We start from the raw sequence: 13,282 nt of genomic DNA, 5'->3' as shown, positions 1-13,282 counted from the left end.
GATAGGAGATAACAGAGCAGCTTAATTTCATTCAGTTAGTTAACACAAGTTTTAGACTTATAATTCATTCTAGTATGCAGCATAATGAGTAATCAGCATAATGTTTCAACATATACTTTCCTAGATTTAATCCCGGGGACTTAAATCTCAAACAAAATAAATACATATAACAGCTCTGTGTTTTCCTTACAGCACAAGTGGTTTAGTAGCTTTGGGTGGTGACACAAGACTAAACATTCCTGCAAATATTTTTTCTCCTCTCGTCTGTCCTTATTACCCAACCAACGCAGTCAGCTCTGTAGTGAAGGCGTGCGTGGTCTACCTGTAAGGAACATGCAGACAGTCTTTCCAGCACTCAACCAGAGTACGAATGATCTCCAGGTTGTGACGGAAAACGGCTTTCTTGGAGTGAAAGCTGTGCCTCATCAGAAACTCCAACAGCCGGTTGGCAAGGACTTCATCTCTGGGATTTCCCTGAGGTCAGATATATTGTTATTGCTTATGACACATAGGAGTGCAGCAAAGTTGTTTTATATAATAAGAGGCAACATTTTATACATTTTTAAGAGCAGATTTTAGCTTTTTTAGCAACCGATTATTGACATTAAGTGAATCCTGTGTTAAGATTTTCTCTTATGTGGAAGCAGGACCAACTTTGGGACTGGCCAGGCTTGTCCAAGAAAGCACCGTGACCACAACATCCACCACCATGAAATGGATCCCCTCTCCTCCGTTGTTCCCAGAGACAACGAGCTGCAGGAGCGGCCCGAGCCAGTGTTTGGCGTACGGACGAAAAACCTGCGAAACATTAAAAACCACAAAGAAAAATTAGTAATGTGTCACAGACAGGAAAAATACGTTTTCCCTTTATTAACAAATGGTGCGACTGGATAAATATGTACAGGGAAATTCACCTCCTCTGTGTTGATGATCAGCTTTGAGATGAAGAGTCTGATGTTCAGAGGAGTTGCTGGATTTGCCAGTTTTCCGTGTAGAAACTTCATCCATGGAGGAAGATCACTGGGCACATTTCCCTGTTTTACAAAGAAGAAAGTGAGCCTAAATAAAATCTGCACTGATCAGCCATAACATTATGACCACCTTCCTAATAGTGTGTAGGTCTTGCACCTCCAAAACAGTTGTGACTCATCAGAGAATGGACATGGGCCTTCTGAGGGTGTCCTGTGGTGTCTGGTAACAGGATGTTGTTAGTTTTGGGGCCTTTCAGGGGAGGGGCCTCTGTGGATCATCCCACAGATACTTGATCAGTTTGGGATCCAGTGAATTTGGAGGCCAGGTCAACACCTTGTGCTGTTCTTCATGTTTTGTTGAGTTGTTCCTAAAGTGTTTTGTGGCTGCATCCTGCTGGAGATGGCTGCTGCCGTCAAGGAGTGTCATTGCTATGGGGTGGGGGTGCCTGGTCTGGTCTAGGTGGGTGCTACATGTTTAAGTAACATCCACACCAATGAATGCCAGGTCCAAAAGTTTCCCAGCAGAACACTGAATTGTCACAAGATGGTTTAAATGTTATTTACTTTTCCTGTCAGTGGTTTTAATGTTGTGGCTGATCAGTGTACACTCCTTTACTATAGACTACATGGTGTACTATAAAATGCATGCTATTCTAGATGCTAAAGACTTGCACGTGTCAAGGTATCTTTCACTAATAAGCGTGTCAAACATCTACTGTATTTTATGACAAGGTTTTACAATAAAAATGTCCATATATCCATTCCATATAAATGAATGCCAGGTCAAATCATTTACCAGCAGAACACAGTATTGTCACAAGATGGTCAATGTTATCTGGAGTTGATCTGAAGCCCTGAACGTCTCTCTCTCTAAACCCCTTTCAATCAAATTAAATGCAAATGACCTGTTCAACTTTGGGTGTTATGTTGTTCCTTTGCATGTGTCCAATCAGAGCGGTCATCGTTGCCATGCATTCGTGCTGGTTGAGCTCGTCCATTTCCAGATCCACCATTGCGTCCTGGGAGGGGGTTGAGTCCTCTGCCTCCTGCATATGCAAACATATCAACAAACCTTAAAAGCATTCAAAAACACATTACAATTCTTTTGTTTTAAAACTGAAAATTGTGCCCATGAAACATGTTAAAGAGAGAGAGAGCAAAAAAGAAAAACTAACTCTTTTGGCAACGGTGCGTTTTTGTCCTTCTGGGTTTTGGGAGCTGAAGGAAAAGCTCTGGACTCCCGTGGAGAAGTCAAACTGACTCATCTCCTCACTCAGGCTGCTGTCGGCCATGTAGGACTGGGAGGAGAGATACACCGGCGCTTCTGTGGAAACCGCAACATAAAACATAATCACAAACGTCACAGGCTTTTAATAAAAACATGAGGCGAGTCACATGCATCGACCTCCGCAGTCATTTATCATTAAATCAGACCCGTCTCCTATTTTCATATTCCTAAGCCAAGTCCTACTACTATGTGACGTAGACGGCCAAGTTGTAAAAGCTTTAATACCTCCACTCTCCTCGCTCACTTCTTTTCGGATCATGATGTATTTCTTCTTTCTCTCAAGTGGGACCTACGATGATTAAATAAATGAATGGGTAAACCTTGTCTTAAACTCAAAGCATACTTTTAAATAACCAAAAACACACCTCAATTTCAACTGGAAAGTTGTATTCCCTTTCGATGTTGATGATGTTTTCAAGAATGAGCTGATTCTGGACAAAGAAACAGAAACAAAACCAGTAAGATCCTCCTGTGCATGAAACAATGTAATAAACTGATTGTACTGCAGTCTACCTAAATGATAAGTACTTGTATTTGTGCAAACTTGACACTACCTTCTCTGGTTTCTCGCTGAAGAGGAAGCCATGGTAGAACTTGGGCTCATTGAAGCTGCGGCCGATGACGGCGATGGCACAGTTGTAAGCGGCGCAGTGATACTGCCTCCTGAGTTCAAGGAGCTGAGTCTCACCGGCCATGTTCTCAGTGAAGGCTTCGAAGCAGGACCTGATTTATAAAATGCATAAATCATAATTTATTCACGAAAGTTAACAAAAAAAAAAAGGAAAACAAATGAGCAAAATGATGGGGAGTCCTACTTGATCAAGGTTTTGGACAACTCGTTTCCCTCTGTCCTGTCGGATCGACAGTAGGCCTGGTTGATGCGGGACTCCTTGGAGTAAACCTCCTCTTTGGGAAGCCGTGAATACAGGAGCTCCATTAGCTTGTAGCAGCCGTTCTTCTTCAGCAACTGGATCTCAAATGTTGTTTCACTTGACTAGATTTTACAAAGAAGCGAGTGTCACTTTGCTGTTCTTGTTGCTCTTTAAATTATTCCCATGTTTAAAAGGCAAACCTTGGTGAAGCGACTGAGCAGGAAGGTGATGATGTCAAACACGTTCGACACGAAGAAGTCATTCAGGGCTTTGGTGCTGCAGTGAGTGACCAGAGGCAGAAGAACCCTCTCCATCATGGCCTGAAGCATGAAGCTCGCCGGGACATCGCCTTCCTGTATCACATCGTACACTGCACACAGCAGCTGCAGCTGCCGCTCACAGGTTGACCTAATCAGACATTGACAAACACAGGGAGTGGACAAAATGAGAGCTAGAGCCGGGCCGCTTCAGAAACCTCATGCGTAGCCTTACTTTCAAGTACAAATAAAGTCCTTACTTACCGCTTGGCAATTCTTTGGAAACAGGTCTGGAACTGCTCCTCCATGATGTGTTTTTTGTCTCGACACAGGATCCCCACCAACAATTTGAGCAGGAGCGGACTCTGAGAAAGCTCCAGGGCATCAAGCAACTAGAGGAAATGTAAGGTTTGCCAAGTCAAATGTACATAGTTAAGAGGAAGAGAGAGACTTTGCATTAACATCCCACCCGGGAAATCCAAACTGGTGTTAAAATGAATCTCTACATACGTCCCCAGCCATCCAATCTCAGTTTTCTGCTCGGTATGCAAATAAACACTGATCCACTCTAGTGGATCTCTACCTGATGCTGTATCTGAACCACAAGCAGGTGTTTATCGCGTGTCATGACGTAGGGAAGTGATTTATATTTTGGAACGAGCTGTGAAGTCTCTCTCATTCACTGAAAACACAATTTGGAATCCGAGACCACCTCCAAACTGGTACTGGTACTTGGAAGCTGGTCTGAACGGGACCTAAGTCTATTTTGCCTTGGTCAGCCTGAGGAATAAACTTTTAAGCCTCCAACTCTCCAAAGCCCTGTCCTTACCTTCCGTATACAGTCCATGTAGTTGTTGCGGTGAAGGGAGCCCTTAGCAAACTCGTCCGACTGCATGGGGAAGTGAGAGGCCACCAGGGCGTCGAGGGCTTTCTGCAGCTCGGCCAGCGGCTCCTCTGGGAGGGTTGTGAAGAAGGGCAACACCAACAACGCCTGGCTCTGGTGATTTTGAGGAATTAACGTGAAACAAAAACAGAAAATGTAATTTAAAGTAATAAAATGTGCCAAAGCATAAATCATTACCTTGAGATTCAGAGGTAGATTCATGTCAAGCAGCAGCACAGTGAAAGTGGAAAACACCGGTCTGAATGCTTCATGGTTGATATCGGAGCAGACAGATGAGTCAATCTGAAATAAAGAGCACAAATATCAACACTGGAAGAAAATTCTGGGTAATCTACACTATAACAGTGGACATTATCTATTAAGTTTAGGTTGTTAACTGGTAACTTCATCATGCTGCACCTGGAGGAGCTTGGAGAGCAGCAGTAGAGTAGCGGTTTTACTCTCTGGAGTGGAGGAATCTCCCTCCCACCACGACCGCAGACTGACCCATCTGCTTAGCACCTCCTCAACCAGTCGTTTTCCCTGAGTCTTCCTCACAGAGCGCTCTCCGAAGGTGTGGTCCAGCATGCCGTTCAGCAACACGCTCACCTGATGAAAAGTTCAACGCCAGAATAGCTTTTTCTCACTCACAAAAAAAACTAGATGACTATCTACAACCAAGTAATCGTGTGTTGGGACTACCATGCTGGGATTTTGAGAGGAGGCTTTCATGAGGCGTGGCACTGTGGCGTCCAGACTTCTCAGCAGCTCCGTGTTGATGGTCGCCTGGAAGAGGCTGTAGAAGTACTCGCCGTGCGAGAAGCTCAGGAAGTTGTGGCTGTGGCTTCCAGATATGGGCACAGACAGCATGATGGTGTTCAACAGCAAATCCACCAGCTGCTCACTCTGCAGAGACATCGTGCACAACGAGAGGCAGCAATCTGTAAAAACACTTGTATTCAGACTATTATTTGTTTATCTGAAATACATTTTTAGTGCCGTGTCGACCTCTTGGTTGAGACTCTCAACCTTAGGGGTCGCAGACAAACCAATTAGTTTGTAGAGATGGTATGATTTCAGTTGACAAAGATTCGCAACTGACCTGTTGACTGAGAGAAAAGCCAAGCTGAAGCAGGCCGTCTGCTACCCTCCTGGTGTTTACGTCCAAGGACGGAAGAGCTTTCCTCTCTTCTCCTGGTGCTATGCCTTTATACACCGTCATTAAAAGCTGGGACCCCAGGGACTTGGCGTAGGCTGAATCCTTTAAGGAGCCAGTGCTCAGATTTAATTCATGATTGGATGATTACAACGACAGGTCTGCACAGAATCATTGTAAAAATTGAACTAACGGTAGGTTAATGTTCATACCTGGCTGTGCAGAATGGAGCTGAGGAAGCCAGCTTTGTGAATCTGCTTACAGGAAGAAAGAACCATCTCCATCTGGGCATGGCGGTCGAGAATGCTCGAATGGTACATGTCTACGGTGCACAACTCCTCCACACTACAGGGGGTCAGATGAAAGAAAAAGTGGGTCAAAAAGTGCGTCCATTAATTTTTTATTAAGTGATAAGCATTGCAAGAGAACTGTCTTCTTCAGGTACCTTTTACGTGAGATTTTTGTCCGCAAGCTGCTTTCAAGACGGCTGCTGTACGGTGAGGCCAGCAGTGCCTTCAGCAGAGGAACACACACCTCCGGCAGGTTCTTCATTACCTCCACATTCGCCATGTTGAAACCTACAGCGGACGGCTTGCACACCACCATCGCAGTCAACTCGAAAAAGACTGCACAAAAAATATCCGGTTCCAAGAGCTGCAGATGAAATCAGGAAATCATAAGTAAAACCTCACAAACGAAGACTTCAGTGTCATAGCGATTACAAATCAGTCGTACCTTGCAAAATTCCTCGTCTCCTTTGACAAGAATCATTGAGCCAAACTCTAGCAGTCGGACGATGATGGTGCACTTGCTGTAGTTGTACAGGTCAACCTCTCTTGGGCTGAAGTGAGACGACTTCTCGCCAAGAGGGAAGCAGCTTTCTGCTGCTGCCAGCTCATGAGTTGCCAGCTCAGTCAGAAAGAAATGTAGTGCTTTGAGAAAGCTGGACTGGTCTTTCGAGCCTTGGAAATGAAGACGGGAGACGACAAGAAATCAACACTACTGTTATTTTGACTTGATAATGAAATGCAGACAAGGGAACAAGATGTTTGATAGCAACATCCAAGCATTTCACAAATAAGACTCACTAAGAATGTGCTGAGGCTTGATTATGCGCAATCTGATGAAGGTGTTGTAGCAGTCCAGAACAGCCAGCAGGAGGTCCAGCCAATGCAGGGTGGCTCTGACACTGAAAGGGCTATTTAGGTCCCTCAGAGTGGGCTGGGAGAGGAGACCTCCACCCTCGAACCGTGAAATCAGGAAGTCTATGCCATGATCCTTCAGCATGCCGTCCAACCACTGAGGTGGAGATTTCTTTCCTGATGCATTGCAAATTATATTAAGTCAGTGTGGCAGTAGGTAAGTATTGTATATATAACTATATAACCCTAACTTTTGGAAAATGACGCCTCTCACCTGGGAGGAGGGGAATAAATTCATAGAGGAGCTCCATGCATTTGTGGCGGCACTCAGTCTGCGGTCGACCGCACTGTTGGAGAAGCCATAAAACCATATCTGACAGGCACAGCTTTTCATCTGGTGGAAAACCTCTGGAAAAAAAGGGAAATGTATATAAAAGGGTATATCACTATGAATGATAAAGTTGAGGAAAAATTAATAAGACAAAATGACGTAAAATGACATGTACACGGAGCACCGACCTCGGGACGCGTCTCTTAGCGTTGGGCTGATTGAGACTGGCGGCCTTGTGTATGATTATTCTTTTCAGATGGTCAATGGCGCTGCAGCACTGCTGCAATGTACCTGTGCAGTGGAAGGGGTATGTAAAAAAAAAAAAAAAAAAACCATCTTTGATGTGCAAATACACAAAGTAAATCCCTTTTTGGTTTATTACTGTATCTGAAAACACTGGTGTATCTGCTCCATAGCCTGAAAGTTTATTAACTTAAAGGGGAACTACTGGTTTTTACAACCTGGACCTTATTTCTGGCATAAAATACGATCGTTTACTCAACGATATAACTTTTGCATCATTTGTAGTCCTTCGGGAGATATTTAGATCCACGTATATCCATGTAGTGGGAGTGAATGGGGCACCGAAACGCAGCCTCTAAATAACGCATTATCTGCTGTGAAACTCGTTAATTTCTCCAATATTTTGTTATGACACGCTAGTGCCAATACTTGTTGAGTCCGGAGATACCTGTTATCATCATTCGGACAAACCATAGCAGTAGCAAATTACAGGTAAACAAGCCGAACGTCGCAGGTGCACGTGGCGCTCAGAGACGACATCATCCGAGGTCTGTAGCCCAATCTACAGACCTCGGATGACGATAACAGGTAACTCCGGACTCTACGGGGAATAGCACTAGTGTATCATAACAAAATATTGGTGAAATTAACGAGTTTCGCGGCAGGTAATGCGTTATTTAGAGGCTGCGTTTCGGTGCCCCATTCACTTCCACTATATGGATATATACAGATCTAAATATCTCCTGAACGACTACAAATGACGCAAAAGTTATATGGGTGAGTAAACAATCATATTTTACGCCAAAAATAAGGTCCAGGTTGTAAAAAACAGTAGTTCCCCTTTAACTTATTTTAAGACAAAAAGATAAATAGCAAGGCATAACGTCTGTAAAGCTGAAGCAGAAGAACAATTACCCATCGATCGCTCATCGGCGTGTGCAAGAGCCAGACTTTCAACAAATATGACGAGAACTTCAAAGACAAACTGCTCCACCAACGAGTTTTCCTCCCTTGTGAGACAAAAATAAATAACAGCATTATTTATCAGGAAGAAATCAAGTGTAACATTCATTCTGTAAACAGCAAATCAGCCGAGAGAAACGCCTCCTACCTGAACTGTCTGTAGATGCTATTGAAAGCTAAGGCGGCACCGAGCCGCTTGAACCCGTTGGGGTGGAGAGCCAAGCTGTAGATGCGCTTAAACAAGGACTTCATGTTAGTCGGGCTCTTCTCTTGCTGCTTGGGCGTCGTTTGTTTGATCGACCATTTGACGAACTCCTCAATGCAGCGGCCACAGAAGTCTCTGAGAGTGCTGTCCATGGGGTCAACCACGCCGTCCTGAGGATCCAAGGAAAATGCAAAGTCACAAAAAAAACAACGATAACAAAGAAGTTTAGCCGTATACATACGAACATGAACACTTACCATAATGGCCTCTAGCACGGCTACCGTATCCTGGCTCTCAAACTTCTTGTTGTTTGTGAACCAGTGGATCAGCTGCATAACCAGAGGTTCAAACAGCTGTCTGGTGACCTGGAATATAAAGTGTAAATTAGAAAAATGTGGCCCTGATGAAATGAATACACCTTCTACCCTGTCCTCTGCACACTAAATCAGATATAGAGAATTAAATCCAAAGACATGCTCGTTAGGTTCATTGATTCTAGACTGGTCGTAGGTGAGAGTGTGAATGGTTGTCTGTCTCTCTGTGTTAGCCCTGCGATAGACTGGAGAGCTGTCCCAGGGTGTACCCCGCCACTCGCCCAATGAGAGCTGGGATAGGCTAAATGGGAACTGTACCTGATCGACGTCACAGGCCAGACGCAGCAGCACAGGAAACAGTCTTTTGTGCAGCTTGTACATAGGCGGCAAAGTGTTCTCCCCTTCAGCCATCTGAGCGCTCTTCCCAACCATGTACACCACCAAGCTGTGGAGCAGCTCACAAGCTGCCACCTGCGGAGAAACAGAATTATTATTAAAAACAGATTTATTTTTTATTTCTAGAAAATCACTGAGTGCTAAGAGATGAGAACGACATACTTTGGTCTGTCTGTCACTCGTGGACAGAGCCAGCTCACTGATGCGAGGCAGAAACGGGTCAAGGTAGATGACCGGCTTCATGTCTTGGAACGGCACGGCAAAGCTGAGCCTCTTCTCAGAATCCCAGGCGACAAACTTCTTCATCATTTCCTCCGATGAGACCACTGAATGTCAAAATGTAGGACCATTAGCAGTTAATCAGTACGTTAAAATGAACCGACTATACTTCTGAATACGACAATATCCCAGACTAAGAATTATCAAACATCATATTCAGACCAGATATTCTGAATTAGCGCTTATTCCAACTGTTATTCCAATTAAGACACGTGGAAAGTGGCAATGTTATTCAGGCTACAGAAGCATTCTTTGGACAACTTTCTGAATAAAGGTGAACAATATTTGGAATATTTTGTGCATGCAAGTGTAGTCAGTGTGTTCTCGAGGGGATGGTCCCATAAATCCTTACCAGTTACAAGGTTTCTGTTCAGCTTTCCTCCCAGGTGGCCGAGCAGCTTCACCACCCTGAGCCTCACCGTTACAAGAGGAGCGTCTTCCTGCATTTGCAAAAAAACATAACCAGGAAGATGAAATGCAGGATGTCGTTTTGCTTGTGAACGCAACATTTCTGCACACAGCTCTGCTTTTGTACTGCGATATAATATAGAAATCATTTGCACTCATCCTGACGTGCACAACATGATTGCTTACTTTTATATTTGCTCTGGTTGAACCGTAACAGATTCTTTATTTGGTAAAAGATGGATGATACAAGTAGAACTTCCTATTTAAAATGTAATCTGACTTGTGGAAGTAACAGAGCTGCAATGTGAGACCCTTTTGGGGCAAAACTGTGGACATGACAAAGCCAGAGAAACACAAAAATCTTGACTTTGAGAGCACAAATACTGAAAGATGAAATATGTTTCTCTGGCCTATTACCATAGAAAGCTGCTTGGATTTCTTCAGGAGCCTCGTCATCACTTTGTTGTATCCTCCGCTTTTTAAAGACAAAGACGACATCACCTCCCAGCTGCTCTCATCTTTGTCTGCAATAAACAGAATCTGATTTAAGCTCTTTGCACCGGCGGATGCGTCCAGCCACTTTACAGTTACATATGATCATTCATCTTACTGTCGGTGGAGGCGGCTTTCAGGTATCCATCCAGGAGAGGGAGGACGTTCATGTAGCAGGGCTGCATCGTCTCCAAAGAAAGGTGGAAGGACCAGTCCTCAAGAGCATCCAGGGCCGTGTTGGCCAAAGGAACATGGCTCAGACCCAACTTCAGAGCCGTCTGCACGCACACAAATGCAAAGAATAAGTAAGTAGGCAGGTTGTTGTCATTGCAGGACCAGATAATGGAGTAAATGTGACGTTTGTACTAGGGTTAGCAGCTAACAGTTTAGCTGTTTAGCGGTTTTAGCTAATAGTTTAAACCGTTTTATTATTACGTGCAGCTAAGCTTCCTCACTATTTCCTTGCAACCTTGGAGAATTTATGTTTGTTAGTTATTTTAACCATTTAAACTGCAATACCACACATTCACAACTGTTAGCTAAGTATTTAAACAATGTATTTAGTAGATATTAGCTGACGTTCGCTAACTGTTTCATTCAGTAGCTCGTTTTCAAACAACTTTACTAAATGTAGGGGCATATTCTGCAACCGCGTTACTGTACATCTGCATTCATCTCTTTTCTTTTAAGCCGTACTCAACCATGTCCACCTAGCTCACTGATATATGATGAAATAAATACAAGAATCCCACCTCCAGAGCAGGACAGTAGGCCTTGATTTCCAGAGCCACAATGTTGTGGTGCAGCGAGAGGACAAATGTCAAGCAGGACGCCAGCAGCTCATCTTTGTACTGCTTCATTCTGACACACACCTAGGAGGAAGGAACGTGTCTCAAATTCACTTCATATTTATAACGTCAACAGACACAGTTCACAACATTCCTAGGAAAGATTGCAACGGGAAGTTACCTCTTTTCCAAACTTGGAGAAGAGCGCAAAACAAGCAGTTTTCACCGTGTCGCTCTGAGGGGATGAAGAGCTCCTGAGGCCAACTCCCTGTTCAGAAGCAGAACTGGATTATTTTTTATTAAATATTTCTGTCATTGTGATTCTGTTTAATTCTGCAAGAATCCTGTGCCACACAAGTTTGCAAGGACACAAATCATTTTTTCCAACGTAATCCTAAAGTATGCTGTACAAAAACTACACTGAAACACGTTCTATATGCCCTAACATAAGAATCTGTAGAAGAAATTCTATTCATGGCATCAAAAAAAGTTAAATTAAAACAACCAATCATATACATGTACATGTTGATATGAGCCAATGGGGTTCAATGTGGCGTCAGGTCTGCCAGTTACACATATCCAGATGCATATGTTATATACCGGTCAGGAAACACCTGACAATGTGGGTTAGGGGAACATAGGAAGCTGAAATGATGATGACGACTCTGAGCTAAATAAAACATTACCTGGTAGTACTTGATTCTCTTTGCAATCCTCATGGTGACAGACAGCAGCTTGTAAAAGCCACTGACGAGTGGATTTCGTATGGAGTGGAGGATGAGCTCGTGGCTCAGGGGATACATCCATGACTGGAAATACTCCACGTGTTTATTCAGAAGCAACTCACTGCAGGAAAAAAGACAAAACAGTGTTCACCTGAGACTTGTGTACGGCTAAAGATTAGTTGTAAACTGGTCACAAAACAAGTTTCAGCTCCGAGTTTAAACTTCTTATTTAGTGTGTGTGTGTTAGACTAAAGTGAAAGCTTAAGGTGAAAATAAGGTGCAGCCATGGTCGACCTCAGGCCTGACTTTGTAATTGAGCTCCACACTGGAAGGACAAACTCAGAGAAGAACGTCCGTTACCTGCAGAAGTCCACCAGGTTGATAAAGGCTGTAAAGTCTTTGATCTTATTGGGCAGCAGGTGAGCTGTTGGGTCGGAGGAGGGCAGGACGTGGGCAGCATCATCGGGAGCCTGAAGGACAAGGACATCAGAGGGTTAATGTTCAAGAGCTGTATTTTAGAAGGTTTTAGATATTTATGACACCCAAAATAATGCTCTTCCTTGTTCTTGTGCTCCTGTGCACCTGCCAGCTAAATGCACCTGAGACATTACCTCCTCTCCTGTGGACACTTTCTGGACGGACAAGTCCAGTTTTTCCACAATGCGAAGGATTGATTTCACCAACTCATCGTACAGAAGGCGGCTCAAAGACCCGAGAGCGGCGTTCTGGCTTTCGAAAGCCCCGTCTAAAAATCCTGAATCCTGCAAACGGATAAACAAGGACTCAAATAAAGTGTACTACTTATTGAAACGCAAGACATATTCTACCCACAAAAGGGGCGTTTTATAAGTCACTGCATGATATAATGTACAAAATGGTAAAGCGATGTGTGCCGATTTAAACCAACTTTACAGAAGGACAGCAGAAAGACATTTAACTGTATTTATAAAACGAACTAATACAAATCTGCCGTGATTACAGCAAAGCAAATTTTCCACGTCTTAAAATGCTAAATGAAGATAAATGTACCTTCAAGCGATCACAGTCTAAAAGCTCCTTATACAGGATGAGGTAGTCATGACTAGAAGGAACCTTCCACTTTCCAGTACGGACTTGGGGAGACTCAGAGGCCCCAGTGTCCTGAGAAAAGAAGGACAAAAGAGCAGTTTTTTTAATTTTCTGCTATGTCAATCTACACGCTTGTGTTCATTTCAAAGCAGAAACACGAGTCTAACCTCAGAGAGCACGATGGGTTTCGAACAGACGCGAATCAAGCCCTGGTGCACTGAAAAAGAGGCAAAGGTGAATGTTGTGAAAGTGTTTTATGGAAGCATCGGGGACAACAACGTGCCCATCGTCGACGTACCCACGGAGCTGATGAAACTCCACAGAACAGGTCCTTTGGAGGCCATGGCCACCAACACCTTGAGGATGGACCTGCAGCAGGCGGTCTGCATCCTCTCGCTGTACTGAGGGAAGCTGTCGATCTGCACCACGAGGAGGCGCTCCAGTAGCGGCGTGTACACCTCCGGGATCTGACATACGAAGGCAGAAAGCTGCGATTAGACC

The 13,282-nt window shown here is 44.0% G+C and overlaps 1 protein-coding gene across 5 annotated transcripts in view; it reads right to left on the bottom strand.

Annotated features, from left to right (window-relative positions):
- prkdc (protein kinase, DNA-activated, catalytic subunit) overlaps positions 1 to 13,282 on the bottom strand; it is a 47,128-nt gene that overhangs the window by 15,783 nt on the left and 18,063 nt on the right. For 3 of the 5 annotated variants that reach the window (XM_084566507.1, XM_084566509.1, XM_084566511.1), the window contains 37 exons: positions 13,080 to 13,248; positions 12,949 to 12,998; positions 12,743 to 12,853; positions 12,325 to 12,474; positions 12,074 to 12,183; positions 11,675 to 11,834; positions 11,170 to 11,256; positions 10,953 to 11,072; positions 10,319 to 10,478; positions 10,126 to 10,232; positions 9,653 to 9,740; positions 8,944 to 9,347; positions 8,569 to 8,676; positions 8,255 to 8,481; positions 8,059 to 8,153; positions 7,089 to 7,191; positions 6,844 to 6,977; positions 6,516 to 6,746; positions 6,163 to 6,389; positions 5,873 to 6,081; positions 5,640 to 5,772; positions 5,374 to 5,532; positions 4,974 to 5,177; positions 4,692 to 4,880; positions 4,470 to 4,574; positions 4,218 to 4,385; positions 3,653 to 3,780; positions 3,332 to 3,539; positions 3,075 to 3,253; positions 2,814 to 2,982; positions 2,625 to 2,690; positions 2,485 to 2,548; positions 2,147 to 2,295; positions 1,877 to 2,017; positions 915 to 1,034; positions 655 to 798; positions 323 to 474 (listed from right to left, as the gene is read on the bottom strand). In XM_084566507.1, the coding sequence (XP_084422633.1) occupies positions 323 to 474; positions 655 to 798; positions 915 to 1,034; positions 1,877 to 2,017; positions 2,147 to 2,295; positions 2,485 to 2,548; positions 2,625 to 2,690; positions 2,814 to 2,982; positions 3,075 to 3,253; positions 3,332 to 3,539; positions 3,653 to 3,780; positions 4,218 to 4,385; positions 4,470 to 4,574; positions 4,692 to 4,880; positions 4,974 to 5,177; positions 5,374 to 5,532; positions 5,640 to 5,772; positions 5,873 to 6,081; positions 6,163 to 6,389; positions 6,516 to 6,746; positions 6,844 to 6,977; positions 7,089 to 7,191; positions 8,059 to 8,153; positions 8,255 to 8,481; positions 8,569 to 8,676; positions 8,944 to 9,347; positions 9,653 to 9,740; positions 10,126 to 10,232; positions 10,319 to 10,478; positions 10,953 to 11,072; positions 11,170 to 11,256; positions 11,675 to 11,834; positions 12,074 to 12,183; positions 12,325 to 12,474; positions 12,743 to 12,853; positions 12,949 to 12,998; positions 13,080 to 13,248 (5,528 nt within the window). The remainder of the gene's footprint in view (positions 1 to 322; positions 475 to 654; positions 799 to 914; positions 1,035 to 1,876; positions 2,018 to 2,146; positions 2,296 to 2,484; positions 2,549 to 2,624; positions 2,691 to 2,813; positions 2,983 to 3,074; positions 3,254 to 3,331; positions 3,540 to 3,652; positions 3,781 to 4,217; positions 4,386 to 4,469; positions 4,575 to 4,691; positions 4,881 to 4,973; positions 5,178 to 5,373; positions 5,533 to 5,639; positions 5,773 to 5,872; positions 6,082 to 6,162; positions 6,390 to 6,515; positions 6,747 to 6,843; positions 6,978 to 7,088; positions 7,192 to 8,058; positions 8,154 to 8,254; positions 8,482 to 8,568; positions 8,677 to 8,943; positions 9,348 to 9,652; positions 9,741 to 10,125; positions 10,233 to 10,318; positions 10,479 to 10,952; positions 11,073 to 11,169; positions 11,257 to 11,674; positions 11,835 to 12,073; positions 12,184 to 12,324; positions 12,475 to 12,742; positions 12,854 to 12,948; positions 12,999 to 13,079; positions 13,249 to 13,282) is intronic. The other 2 variants (XM_084566508.1, XM_084566510.1) reach the window with 1 other exon arrangement.

This window comes from Chelon labrosus, assembly GCF_963514085.1.
Source record: "Chelon labrosus genome assembly, chromosome: 18".
Classification (NCBI taxonomy): Eukaryota; Metazoa; Chordata; class Actinopteri; order Mugiliformes; family Mugilidae; genus Chelon; species Chelon labrosus.
The sequence above is the reverse complement of the archived record's forward strand: the minus strand, read 5'-3'. Positions and strand labels throughout refer to the sequence as shown.